This window comes from Pempheris klunzingeri, chromosome 17 (assembly GCF_042242105.1).
Source record: "Pempheris klunzingeri isolate RE-2024b chromosome 17, fPemKlu1.hap1, whole genome shotgun sequence".
NCBI classification, from domain to species: domain Eukaryota; kingdom Metazoa; phylum Chordata; class Actinopteri; order Acropomatiformes; family Pempheridae; genus Pempheris; species Pempheris klunzingeri.
The window spans coordinates 17882875-17897377 of record NC_092028.1 but is presented as its reverse complement, the minus strand read 5'-3'; the positions used below and the strand labels follow the sequence as shown (position 1 = coordinate 17897377).

Sequence of the window (14503 nt, the reverse complement as noted above, 5' to 3'; positions counted from 1 at the left end):
TGTGTTTCTAGTCTATCTCGGCCATCATCAAGCCACCAGTACCTGACCCAGGTGCATTTCTACTTGCTCACCTGCGAAAAGACATGAAGCATCTCATTAGATCCCTGGGTAAGGGAACAGACGACACGGTCAGCACTGTTCACCTGTTCATCAGCAGCCTCCTGCAGCCCAGCCAGCAACTAAAATGTAAGTAGCAACTAATAACAAACCTACTGTAAAGCTATTATTGCCATGTTTGGGGAGGCCTAATGATAGTTTGTTGCTTCTGAACCTTCCCCTACATTATTACTGTAAATTTGTAGGCTGTTGGACAGTGATAGAATTTTTTTATAGCGATGAAGGGGTGCCTCCTAGTGGTTGGAAACTGTGTGGTGTTCATTTTGCAATTTTTATATACACAGTACACAGTAATACAGTACAGTAATTTTAAGTCACTCAAGACAACAAATGCAAGATTTGTGGATCAGGCCCTTTGGTTATTTCTCACTTTTCAATTCGTCCAGGGTGATAGGATAATGTAATCATAGCAGTAAGTTACTGCAGTAACTTCAGACAGCTGTGAATTATGTGCAACAATTTTTACTTGTTTTGAGACCTGCCTACCGAGGTTACATTTTGTCTTTCCAAAACTGAAACACTAGATTCACTGGATCGCCTTCTACTATTAAACACGGCTGGTCTTTCTTTTCAGGGCCTGCTCCGTATAACAATGTGCTCTCAACCAAAGAGGCTAGAAACGGATGGGAGATGGAAGTGAGCAACGCCATCATCACACCTCAGCTGAAGGTAGAAATACTTTTGGCTATGCGTTTAGTTGTAAAAGAGAACCGGTAAAGCGCACCATTCTGCCTGTCCGTAAGCGGTCTGCATATAACACATTTTCTTCTGTCATCTTCGCCCTCACAGCATTTGGATAGACAGCTCAAGGAAGTGAACACGTTCATCCAGGCTGACTCTCGCATCTCTGCCAATCCAATCATGAAGCTTGTGTTTGGCGATCCTCGTCTCTTCTTGGCCTCACTTCCCCAAAACTCTCTGATCCACGGTTCTGCCGTGTGGAGCTGCAGGGAGAAAGTGTCGGTCCTGAGCCTCACCCACATCGTGGAGCAAAACGATGGCAAAGACGCTCTGCCTGTGCTCTGGAGATTTCTGCACAGGGTAAGACAATGTCAAAAAAAACTTAAAACACAGCAAAAGAATCCTGTGTCATACTTACAGCAGGTTCAACAGTGGTTCATTAGCATATTGTGGTCCATTTATCCACTGAGTGCCTTGTGTTTATTCTATTAGAGCCACTATTCTATTAGCCACTTTTAGTCTATTCTGCCTGTATCCACTGAAGAAACTGCATTGCAATTCCCCTTGAAATCTGGTCACAACATCGTACCAGTTGATTGCAGTGTTGTATGTATGACAAAAAGGAGACATACTGATTTTACCTTAAAGTCTTTCTTGGGGAAGCCTGCAGATTTCAATTCCTCTGCTTTTTTCAGTTAAAAATTATTTAGCTGTTTTATTTACAGGGCAGCATGGTGGTGCTGTGGTTAGCACTGTTGCCTCACAGCAAGATGGTCCCGGTTTGAAGCCTCCCGGTTTGAACCCGGGGGTGTTTCTGTGTGGAGTTTGCATGTTCTCCCCATGCTAGCGTGGGTTCTCTCCGGGTACTCCAGCTTCCTCCCACAATCCAAAGACATGCACATTAACTGGTAACTCTAAATTGCACGTAGGTGTGAGCGTGAGAGTGAAAGGTTGTCTGTCTGTCTCTGTATACACCAGTCCAGGGTGTACCCCGCCTCTTGCCCGAAGTCAGCTGGGATAGGCTCCAGCTCCCCCCGCGACCCTGACGGATAAGTGGTATAGAAAATGGATGGATGTTTTATTTACAGATAATTCTAGATTACAGATAATGCAGAATTCAGAAAACTATGGAAACAAAAAACGGTATCGTTTGGACCCAGGAATATTAGATATCAGATATTATTAGATGTCTGTGATGCCCACATCACACTTTACTGTTTTGGAAAAAGAAAATTCTTATTCTGTGGCTTCAAAAAGTGTTGAATTTGTATATTCAAGGTTCAGAAATCAAATGTCACCTTGTTTGATTGTGTTGATTATGATTTTCTGTTTAGGAAGCAGAGCTCCGACTAGTGAAGCACCTTCCTGATATCCTCACACTCCAGAGAGATCTGGTCAAGAAGTTTCAAAACATCACTGAGCTGACTTGTCCCACAATTGCTGAATTCCTCCGCAGTCAGAAAACAGGTACTGAAACTAATATCTACACAAGTGGTTCTTAGCCTTTTCAACTGTGTGACTCACTTACACAAGAGATACAGAGTTCCATGCAGGTCCAAATTACTTCTTTCTTGGAAGTGACATAGTAAAATAGCTGGAAACATACAGTTTGAAATCCTGCCTGCCAAGGAATGAGTTGTTTTAACCTGGAAGGAGACAATGATTGAGTATTCTTAATAGAGCAAAAATCTCTTCCACTGATGTGAACAGCTATGTCTTATTATGCTGTAGTCAAGTCAACCCAGTGTTCTGCCTCTCCTGTCTCCAAGTGACGTCTGTATACTTGGGGTGACATTTTTATTTTCTTCATGTGTGCAGTTTCCCTGAAAGCCTGGTATGAGAAATACATCAAAATCTTCCTGACAACCTGGAATCAGCTCAGAGTGTCTTTGGCAACTAACGGTAAACAAACACAAACACTGTACACACAACACGCTCAGTTACACCAACACTGGCATGCCCAGCACGGCGACCTGACTTCAATTAAAATGTCGCTGTTCAGGTGAGATTAAGATCCCAGATGAGTTCTGCCAGAAGGACCTGGACTTCAACAGTGACTTCAAGGTGCTGTTACCACAGCGACAAGGCCCGGGCCTGTGCTCCACAGCCCTTGTCAGCTACCTCATCGCCCTGCATAATGACCTGGTCTACTGTGTGGATAAACATACTGGAGAGGAGACCAGGTGGGGGCACTCATGCCACATTTTTCTGACTTTCACATGTTTGGCCATCAGAGCGGTGAACTTTTTCCCCACATGCATCCTACATCTGTGTATTGGTTTTACTGTGAGATTGTTAAAAGGATTGAAACATAACTTTATAAATAACTAACTAAGTCATAGCCAGAAAGGGGTGAAAACACAGAACTGTTTTGCAGAAATACTCCTATAGATACAGTCTCTTGGCTGACTGTCTGTTTATCCCTCCCGCAGCTACAAAGTTAGCCCTGCAGATCTGACAGACCTGCATGTGATTCGGTATGAGCTGGAGAGGGACCTGATGCCCCTGGTTTTGTCCAACACCCAGTACAGCATTGAGAGTGGCCAGGAGACTCTCCACGAGTACGATTTGCCCAAGATCCAGCAGCAGATTGTCTCCCGCTTCCTGCTGGGCAAACCTCTCATCACTCTCAATGTGAGCGAATGGAAAAAGCACGGTGGCTTTGCCCAAACATGACTCCTGTTTCTATGGAAAATTGTTAAGATACCATATTTTTTATGCCTCTGTCCCTTTTCCACAGGGCATTCCAACACTGTTCAACAGGCATGAGCGCAACTATGAGATTATCCTGAGGGATGTAAAAGCCAAAGTCAAGCAAGTGAGTTGTGATGCACAGCAGAGAAGGTTACCCACTCGAACTATCATTCATTTATCACATATAGTATATTAAACATGTGGCGCTCATGACATCATACGACCTGTGTTTGTGTGCCAACAGGAGCCTCTTCAGACTCTCACCCTGTTTGCTGTGGCCGTGGAGCTGCACTCCTACAGTGAGGTGTGTGAGGCGTTGTCCACACTGGAAGTGGCCCTTGGTTTCCTTGCCATGACTGGGGGAGAGCCTCACATGCCGCTGTCCCGCTACCTGGAGGAGGTGCTGCAGATGGAAAGCCAGATGGCTCCGCATATCGTCAAGGTCAGCCTTTATCTGAGACACCGGTTATTTTATCTGGTTGCACGTTCTTTCACTTCCAGAATAAAGAATAAACAGCATAAATGTTTCCCAAATATGCCTGTAAGGGCAACTTGTTTGTTACATAACCTTCGGACTGTCATACTATACTTTTACTCCTGGATTTAAATGAACAAAGTTTCAACTGGTGTGTGTTTATTTTATGTGCTAGACGTGAGATCAAACTTATTATTCTCCCTGTGTTGCCCACAGGCTCTGAGCATGTGCTGTCTGAAGCATTGTGTGTCTTTGTGGCAACTGCTGGCCTCACTCAAATCAGAAAATATGCTGCGGCTCAAGAGGGTAAGGCATCACACAGTACTGCCAGTATACAGATACAGAAGTGGACATGGTATTATTATTATTATTATTATTATTATTATTATTAGTGTTTGTAGCAGCAGAAGTGCTCGTCTATGAATTATGAATGATTTAATTTAGCCATTAAAGACTAATTCCACATACGTACAGTATAAAAGTGCAGTGTTGTTATTCTTCATGTGCTTATTCCTCCCATTGTCATTACTTTGCTTTATTCTCTGTGTTCTTCAGGATCCATTTGTGGGCATCTCAGAGAAGTACAAACAGGCCCTGGGTGAGGATGAGCACAGGCTGCTGACTGGCTTCTTTTCTAAGAACAGCGCTGACGCTTTCCTGCTGGAGATGCACGAGTTCCTGGTGCTGGTCCTCAAGAAGCCCAATGCATTCGATACCTACAGGCCTAACTGGAGGTAAAGCAAAATCTTTCTTCATTGAATTATTTGCCATTTTTTAATCTAGAATCAAGTATATATCTAGAAATTCTTAAAATCCTGTTTAAAATTAGGTCAAAATTTGAAGTGTTTTATGTAGAAATCATGTGAAACTGAATAAAGAACTAAGTACATCTCTAAACTTTGAAAAATGAAAGTCACCATTGCCAGACATGTTTTTGGAAAGTGGACATTAAATTCCCAGTTAGAGCCGCCTTGTGGGTTTTGGCATTTTGTAACCAAACAAGCCTTTTGTCAGAATTGTGGACAAGCCACAGACAAAAGATTATTTATGTGTTTTGTACAAATATACAATACAATTTTGATGGGGCTCAGGTACAAAGAAAATTTCTACCCATGTGAACCCATGGAGTTGAAACAGTATCGCTAATTTTCCAAAAATGACCTCTAGTCCTCACCCTCAATGAAGTGTGCTGGGTATTTTAGCCAAATGTTTTTATTGCATCAAGGTAAGTCTGATCACATCTATAATGTGTACGTTTTGTCTCCCAAAAGCCTGAAAGACACGCTGGTGTCGTACATGGAGCGCAAAGACCTGGACGTTCCCCATGATGTGGTGGAACTCTTCCCGGAGGAGATCTTCCTGTCCCAATATGTTGAAGCCTGGAAGTTCATTGTGGCTTTCAAGCAGGAGCGCGGCCAGAGACAATGAAGAGATAAAAGGGTTGTTAGTTTTCTCTGCCCTCTTTATTGGAGACCTTCATACCCCTCGGATGAAGTTTACAATCATGACAGTATTGAAGTGGTGTGGATGTGTTAGAGGTTCTGTGTTTCACACTTATTTATGCAGAAGAGATGTGCCTTTTTAAGAGCACTAATGTTAATCTCCGTAATGCTACAGAATTGTGTGCAGTTCGCATTTACAGCTCATTTGTACGAACATGTGAACTTTGAGGTTTTCTTTCAATTAGCTGTTCTTGTTTTGCATTAGCTTCCATTTTCCTAAGCGTCAACATATGTACAGTTTCCGTACAGTTGAAAGTCTTCTTCCTTGCACTTTACTTGTAATGTGAATTTGTCTGTCCCAAAGAGGCAGAAGACAAATCTGAAATCTGCTCAGGTACAAAATGTTGACTAACTCTGGGGACTGAAAATTAAACTGACCTTAATCACTTTGTCAAGTATAATGTGTCATTTCCATTCCTTTTGTGTATCAGGGTTTTCTTGTGTTATGTTGATGTGTGTGTTTCTGTCATCGTTATGTAAAAGTTGCACTTGCCTTTCTTCCACTTTTTATATTGACTGTCTTAAAGCACTGTAAAATTTATTTCCATAAAACACTTTTACATTCTTTCATTGAATTTTCTGCAACTCGTCATTAAACTTAAAGCATACTGCTTCCAATGATGCAGAGGTGACACCTTTTGTGCGACTGTTGATTTGTGTTTTGTGTAATAATGTAACAGTACAAACATTTTTCAAATGTGGCATTCTGTCCCTTCTCCTTCCTGGTTAAGCACTAAGCATTTCACAATATATTATGCTAGCATATAATTAGGGTATTTTAAACTTTTCCTTCTGGCATTGCAGACAAACTAGTCCCAAATCCTGAGAGTGACTGTAGAGCAGGAGTGTCCAAACTACGGCCCGTGGGCCAACTGCGGCCCGTGGTCTAATTTTCATTGGCCTGCAGGAAATTCTAAAAATGTATTATAACATGGCCCACACATGGAACCTGTGCTGGGCTGTATTGTACTTCTCAATCTCACCGCTAGGGGGAGTAACTGTCTTGAACGAGGCAGCTTCTCTATAAAATGAGCAATAGAAGAAGAAATGTGCTCCAGGTGACCCAAAATGGCAGAATTAAGGAAACGTAAGAGAGCAAGTGAGAGTAGAAAGTTTCAGACACGGTGTGCGATGAGATCACAGCTAATAACTAATGAAGATCACTTTTGCATTACGGAGGAGCTGCTTGATGTTAGCAGTCTGAAGAGCACCACGACGGGTGAGGATGTTTTTGAAGCTGTGCCAGATGCAGTTGGCATGATGGGACGAACTGTGTGGAGGTACGACAGATGGGGCTCCAGCCGTGACAGGTGAGTGCAAAGGAATGGCCTCTACGGTGTCCGCCGAGGGGCAAGAAAGTGGAGGTAAGGCTGTTAATTCAAGCACCAGGGCTCTAGCACAGACTATTTCAAGCTTCCCTCTCTGGTGTTGGTGTTGGGGGGGCTGCTCTCTGCAGCGGTTTTATTCCCTGAGATCAGAAATGGACCAGTTTTGAAGAGAGAAGGACCTCTTCATGAGCTCAGTGACCCTCTCTGGTTGGCATTTTTAGTGGATCTCACTGATCACCTGAACAAGAGCCCACAAGGCAAAGACCAGCTTGTACCACAGCTAATAAATGAAAGCCCACTAATGGAAAGGCTGTTTTTTTTTTTTCTTGAAACATATTCAGTTATCAAGCAGAATTTACCTACATTTGATTAATTTTGCCAACTTGAATCCACTAAAGGTGAGGCGATATACATCACCTCTAGTGGATTAAAGTTAGCAATAGAGCTCACTTCTAGTGAGTGGCCCAGCCCTTTGTATGTTTTTCTGTATGTGGCCCTCAGTGAAAAAAGTTTGGACACCCCTGCTGTAGAGCATCTCACTCAGGGGTTTGGCAACAAGTTCAGCAATGAAAAGTGGATTATGTGCTTAGATTCACCTTCTCTGACCGATATATCAATGAGCATGAGCAGGTTCCAGGTCATTTGCCATAAAAGTTACCATCCAAATTACAAAAACAACATATTTTCTCACTTTCAACCAGGCAATCTGCGCACTCTCATATTTCTGTCACCTCTCAAATGTTAATAGTTTGAATAAAATGTTTGAAAAATGTCTGTTTGGAGCTATTGTCTAACAAAAGCAAGTGTTAGCACAATTGTGTGGAACTAAATTAGGTTGTACTCGGTACCTTATAATTCCCTTTATGTGCAGTTGTAAAGAGAGTGTTATACAATAGATTCTTGGCCACCTTACTACTGTAGGTCACAAGTAAATTACTCCTTATTTACATGTTACATCACTGCCAAAAGCCAACAGAGGCTATCCATGATCGAGTGCTCAGGAAATGGCGGCCTGCCTAAGGTTACGTGACTTTCTGACCCTCTGTTGGTGGGAGCTCAATGTGTTTCTGATCAGACTGATGGAAATGATAAGGACAAGACAGCCGCAAGACTGCTGCTGGATGGCTACTTAATTCAATTTCCTCTATACCAAAGCAGTGTTTAGCATAACAATGACAAATGAAAGCATGCGCCTGTGAAAGTAAACCATGCCAGCGACCACCCTCTGGGAGTCTGCAGTCAAATGATATCCATAAGAGTGGTCATGGACTGAACGGTTCTCAGATTTTAAACCTTTTTTTTTTTAAACTTTATCTCAGCAGTACAATGATGCAAATAATCTATTCTATTAATCATGATGAAATAGGTAAAGTTGCAGCCTGCAAACCAGAGCTGTCAGCCGACAGATTCCACCGGGCTAAGGTGCTGCTGACATGTGCTCTGGAGCCATTTCCTCGCTGCTCATTAGCAAACCTGAATGTGGAAGTACTGTACATGGGGTTAATAAACACACCCACAAATGGGTCATGAGACCTGATTTGTGCAGCTCGGTCCTGTAGAACAAGCCTCAGTGAGCAAGTTCAATCACTTTCACTTCCACTTCTGTAGGCTTCAAAGCCACCATGACAACAATACAAGGGGAAGGACACAAAGGGGCCAAATTCTTTTCCCTGCTCTCTGTTTGTTTCTTGTCTTTGTCTCTTGATGAGGAGGAATTAGGGGCAAAATTACTTTGCATCGTGGCTCACATTTAATGATATTCATGGCTGCAGGACTGTTGGGATCAGGTCACAAGCACGAGGGTATTATGATTAACAAAGTTGGATAATGATGTGGAGACATTACCTCTTTTGGTTTGCAGCTACAGCATGTTGGAAGGTTTGACTGTCATGGCTGCCTTGTCTTTTCAGATTTTCAATGCTGTATTAAATAATACAGAGGTATTCAACACACTGTCTGAGAAGAAATGGTTCGTAGGCCAATTAGATTAAAGCGTGTGGGCATTTATGGGTAACTAAGTGTCCATTTTAAATCTGCAATTAGGCTCATAACTCATAACAAGTAGAAAGACGTGTGAAATGATACCTCTCTATCTAAGATCATCTGGTTTTGTTCCCAACCATTTTTAAAACAAAATCAGTTTTCCGGTGGCCAGATGGTTGAAGACATGCTTGGTTTGAACGTGTCCAGCGAACCTTGTTGTGTGTAAGCCCACACGCTCTTTCTCCACATGGTTCCCGTTTCTCTCTCTCTCTCCTGTGAACTGTTATGGAAAGTTAAATGATGTCACAAAATAATATTGAAAGATTCTGCGATGTTAGATCTGGGTCAGCAATCTAAATCAATTCCCCCCCCGTTTATACCTGTCTAGAGTTACTCCTGTGTATCTATTAATCCTTGAGAAATGCCCTATGAACTTTACAATCAAGTTAAAATAATATGAGGTTCAGCTTTTTAAATTGTCACTGTGCATTGATCTGTGGTGGAGCTTCACACTTAACCCTTTGCAAAACAGCCTCTGATATTCATCAAGTTTACACCTTGGGGATCCAATATCATTCTCAGGCGCCGTCGCCAGTCAGGCGCTCTCAGCCAAAAGGGAGCTAAGATTTTAATGATTGTGGTATGAAATCAGAACCCCAAAATACCCTTGAGACTGCAGAAAGCGCACCAACAGGCTACTGTATTTTCTATGGGGCATTACATATGCTGGCGGTCTGGGAAAATGTTTTCTTTAAATTAGCCCTGCAGGGTGCTGCTGTTATTGCATTATTATCAAATTAGTGTCTTTTAATTACTACGTCATCTGAAATGTATGCGCCAGTAGGTCAGAGTGGGGTGAGAGCAGAGAGCGTGTCCAAACTCTCAGGTCGCTGAACCTTCTGTGCAATGCTGCACGAGGAAGAAAGGGAAAAAAAAAAAAAAAAACCTCAGTGTGCACATCTGTGAATTATATTAGCTAATTGTGTGCACTTCTCCTGGCACTCAACACTTGGGTTGTCCTCCAAGCACAAGGAAGAAATTAAGAGCACTGCTGCCATGTTGTTCTATTAAACACGTGAAGAGAAAATACAATTACTATTTAAGTGGGAACATACCACATGGGACTATGAGAGGCACAGCATTTCAGGATTCCAGAGTGAGTTAATTTTTTGCCATGCACATGAACAGGTTTCTCAGCAACACCGCTGTAGGATGTGCATGCAAACAGCGGGCGTTTGCCTTGCATTTAAAATGCGTGTGCATTCAAAATATGCAAAACAACACTGATCATCAGCTGATTTGAAGCATGCCATCTTTGGCTGATCATTCTGAACTTGCCTCTCCTCTCTGTGCATCCTGTAAAATAGATAAAATGATTAAAAATAGCAGTCTCCTGAGAAAAGATGGACTTTCCTCAATGGAAAATGATTTTGTCTGAGGTCCTGGTGGAGCCTGCTGCAAAACTCACCTTGCTCAGAGAAATCTTAACTGTACCCGATTCATTACTGCAGCTTGAATTTCAATACCAAACTGTCTGCTACAGGCAGACAGCTAAGCCTTTGCGTTCTATAACAATAAAACCACATATTGAATCAGATTGTTATGGTAAGATGAGAGCGTGTTTGAGAGGCCCAGAAATATGTCTCGCATTGCCCAAATAATAATAAGAAGCACAGACTAGACAGGGTTATGTGTCAGGCACTGGGTTACATTTGCATTGTGCGACGCTCCTGCTGCTCTCGCTGGCTTTTGTTTTGGGGGAAAAAGGCACTGCAGAAAAGGTAAAAGCGCTGGATGTAAGCCAGAACTGCTCATCCGTGCATTTTGTTTGAAGGGAAACAATTTGGAGCACTGTCTCAAGGCTGGGAGACAATTACTCTAAGGTTACAGAAAGCTTTCTGTTGTGCTCTAATACCAGTGTCTTGTTCCTGCATGTTGGCGTGTTTCCTATCGGGTGCTCGTACATCTCCACCTAACCTGAACACGTCTTCCCATAGCTTGTCCCAAACCAAGCTGCAATGCTGGCTGCTGAGCTAGCAGGTGGATGCTGATCGTTCTGCTGATTGGAAGCTGTTCCACAGAAAAATAGCAATTCACCTTCATCTTATAGATGGTGCTTAAAGCCATCGACCTCACTGGCCTTGGGCAAACATGTCCACATCTAACTGAGGGAGATTTAGCAGACCTTTCAGGTTCCAATCCAGGTTTTGCCTCTCTACTCTGGTTGTCTCTGTGTGTGTGTGTGTGTGTGTGTGTGTGTGTGTGTGTGTGTGTTTGTCCCTGAAAGCCCTGACTAATTCTCTTTTCTGCCCAGTGACAAAACGTTGTTCTTTAAAAAAGACCAAAGCGCTTGGCGTCTTTATACTTCTAGGTTTTATTCATGAATGTCACAAAATTGTTATTATGTAAGATTTCCAGATATTTGACAGTTTTTGGAGGGGCTTGGATCGGGAAACATAAATCAAACAGCGGAATATCAGTTTACATCAAGGCTGAGAAATGCCTGGAACTCTTACAACAGAAAACTTTCCTTTGAAAGAGAGAAAACAGTTGCTGCCTGGCACACAGCAAAGAGTGTTATATAATACAATTAAATACTGTTCTCTCTCTCTCCTCTTTGTCCCTTTGTCTTTTTTTCCCCGTTTGCTTTCTCTCACACTCTTCTTTCTTTCTCTCTAGCTTTCTCGCATCTCCGTTCATTCACTCTCTTCTCCCTGATGTGCTTTGTTATCTGACGGCCTTTGGCTGTGAATAGATAATGACTGTGCAAGAGGTTTTGTTTACCATGGATACCGAAGGATTAGAGTGATTACTACTGGTGCCAGTGTTGTAACAAGCAGGGGAAGCCTGCCACAGTGTATGGAGGTGCTGACAGTTATCCTGTACAAGATTAGAGAACTTGGATTATGGGTTGTTTCTTTTTTTCCACCTGGTGATGAGAGACTAGAAGAAAAGCCTGAACGCCACAATGCCAAGACCCCAAGGAACAGGGTTGTCCTGGGTGAAAGTAATCCACTGCCCCCATATTTGTTTCAGACTTGTGTTAGCTGTAGCCCATGATATGCAGCCTCAGTCGTGGAAATGACGTTACTTTGTACCTTGACCTTTCACTATGGTATTCCCTGATGTCTGTGGCGATCCACAGAGGAAGATGGTTCCTCTGCCTCCAACTAAGCTCTCCTGTGGTCAGGGCCCACGCCGGTGTTCAGTTTCACAGTGCCTCTCTTCTTGGCCCCAGCACAAATACACAACACCCTCTCCGATTGCACTTGATAATATTTATCCTCAATTATAATTCCACAGATATGGATTCTTGAGTGGAGTACAGTGGCAGCAGACAAAGCAGATTGGCCTTGAGCCCCCGACTAGGCCTTGCTGAAGCGAGTTCCTGCGTGAGCCCCAGACAATTCATGTTCTCTTCAGCAGTGGGGCAAAATAAGCAATGTAGCCATTAAGGGCTCCAATGCAATGGGGAAACACTTGGCTGTATATTTGTCCTTGTGATGAGTGCATGCATCGCTACGGTGAAATGTGAAACCAGCTATACACACTAAGTGTTGCATGTGAGGGCTGGTCACAGTTTAAATAAATGAATCCAGCTTCTTGTGAGCGGCAGCCTCGTCTGCATTAACCCCCAAAACAAGGCAATGTCAAAGATAAGTGTATTAATGACTTCAGTTGAACAGCACGCCATAAACTATGAAGTAGTAAATCGGTCACACGCAAATACAGGTATAAGAAACACCCCTGAATGGAGAGGGTCTCTATCGTCTCAGCCATAACTGGATGATTGATGATGACCAAATGATTGATAATGTCCAGAATGGAAACAACGCTGTCAGTGTCAGGTTGCTGGTTTTGCAGACAGATGAGTGTTTGTAGGAATTTGAGGGACGAAGGGAAACATTTTTTGTTTTATGACTAAAATGAATATAAGTGCTAAAGTTCCCCAAGAATATCAGGCCAAAATGTCCACATATCTATATGTAATTAAAAACAAAAAGTAGCACTAAACCTGCAATAAAGTTTTTTTTTTTTGGCCATTTGGGATCAGCAGGAACAAGCTGTGAACCCAACATATATTGTTGTCTCACCTTTTAAGTTTAAATGTCAAACATGTCTTTTTGTAGCAGATACAGAGCAAAATGTTCTTTTCGATTAGTGTTCAAACTATTTTTGGTCTCCACCAGCCAAAAAAAGGCTGAGGGAAAAAAGGTTGCTAAATGCTCTGCAATGTTCATCAGCTAGTTGCTTATTTCTCTCTCTCTACCGTGTGGTGAGTAGATTTTCCTTCCAAAATCTACTGCAGCCCACAATATGAGAGTGGTGAGAATAAAGTAAAACAGTAAAGTCATGGGATGGAAAACCAAAACAATGACTGGAAAGATGCTCCGATGATGAGTAGGCCTACGTTAAGTATCAAAGGATATGTATTGTATTGCTTTTTTGAGAAGCGATGAATTTGTCAGTGACAAAACTATGCTAAATTTGCTACGTTTACTTCAGTGACCCAAAATATGATGTAAGCTAGCAGCTCTTGATCACATGACGTCAAGCTACCCAGAGATTGTAAAGGAGACTCACAACATTGCATGTACACTGTTGCCCATAAAGTCAGAATAATTGTTCAATACCCCCAAATTTTGTTAAAGCCTGAATACACAGTTTGCAAAGGTTAATTGTGGTTTAAGTTTCACTGTGATATGTTTGGAAGAGTCAATAAAGTTGAGAAGATATACACTTTATTTATCAAGAATAAATCACATTGTCACAAGAGGTAAAAAGCATTTGATTCCAACTTTATGGGCAACAGTGTATTTTGGGGAAAAATACTAACTGTGTTGAAAATATATATAATATGACAATATTTAACTTGGCCAATCAGAGACTATATGCATCCCATTAGCCATGGGCCTAACTGCCTCAAACTGTTGCACCCCATATATACTGAGATCGTCCATTGCCATGTCTAGTGAGCCACCATCCAGTATAAGCTGGATGTCTTATTGAGGATCAGCCTGTGATTTGCTGATTGTCTTGGCTATTAGAGATGGCATCAGAGGATTGAGGATTTTCTAGCAGGGGAAGTAGATGGAAATAATGAGGGGAAGGAGCGGCTGCCAGGCCCTGCTTTTTTAACCTGCACACACATAGAGAGATCTGTGTGTAATATTGTTGTTACTGGCAGGGCCTATTTTGGGCAAGTCAGCACTACCCTGTGATGCCCAGGAACGACATGCGTGTAATTTCCTGCCAGGGGTAGTCATTTGGTTATTACTGCTGCTCACTGGCAGCCCACTCATGTTCTGTCTCTGATTTCCAAAATGAAACATGTATATTTTTCTTGCGTCGACAGCAGCAATATTTCCAGGCAAATCAAGATTGTGGATCGAGAAGGTTTGAACGACTTCAGTTTATAATGAAATATATGAAATGTCCAAATCAGACCATTTATAAATAGGCTCCAGAAGTGGTCTTGGCTTTGAAAAATAGCCTGTTTACTCTAGCTTGTAACGCCCCATAGGATGGATTTCCAAACTGTATACACAGAGCTTGCACAAACAATACAGACTAATTACAATGCATCTTGAATTACATGATATTTAGCGGGTGATAACAGGAAGGTCACATGTAATTAAATGTTATTAATGAGCATACTGACTAAATGAATGTTGTTTGAAAGTTCAGCATCTAAGGTGAATCAGCTCCACCTTTCTTTCCAA

At 42.2% G+C, this 14503-nt stretch overlaps 1 protein-coding gene across 1 annotated transcript in view; it reads left to right on the top strand.

The window, feature by feature from the left end:
* rnf213a (ring finger protein 213a) overlaps positions 1-6088 on the top strand; it is a 30120-nt gene extending 24032 nt beyond the window's left edge. Inside the window, exons 56-67 of the mRNA XM_070848069.1 lie at positions 12-186; positions 692-786; positions 907-1158; positions 2133-2265; positions 2617-2700; positions 2801-2981; positions 3231-3432; positions 3539-3616; positions 3737-3934; positions 4184-4273; positions 4523-4701; positions 5239-6088. Coding sequence (XP_070704170.1) covers positions 12-186; positions 692-786; positions 907-1158; positions 2133-2265; positions 2617-2700; positions 2801-2981; positions 3231-3432; positions 3539-3616; positions 3737-3934; positions 4184-4273; positions 4523-4701; positions 5239-5395 — 1824 coding nt within the window. The 3' untranslated portion in view covers positions 5396-6088. The remainder of the gene's footprint in view (positions 1-11; positions 187-691; positions 787-906; positions 1159-2132; positions 2266-2616; positions 2701-2800; positions 2982-3230; positions 3433-3538; positions 3617-3736; positions 3935-4183; positions 4274-4522; positions 4702-5238) is intronic.
* Positions 6089-14503: the final 8415 nt, after the last annotated feature.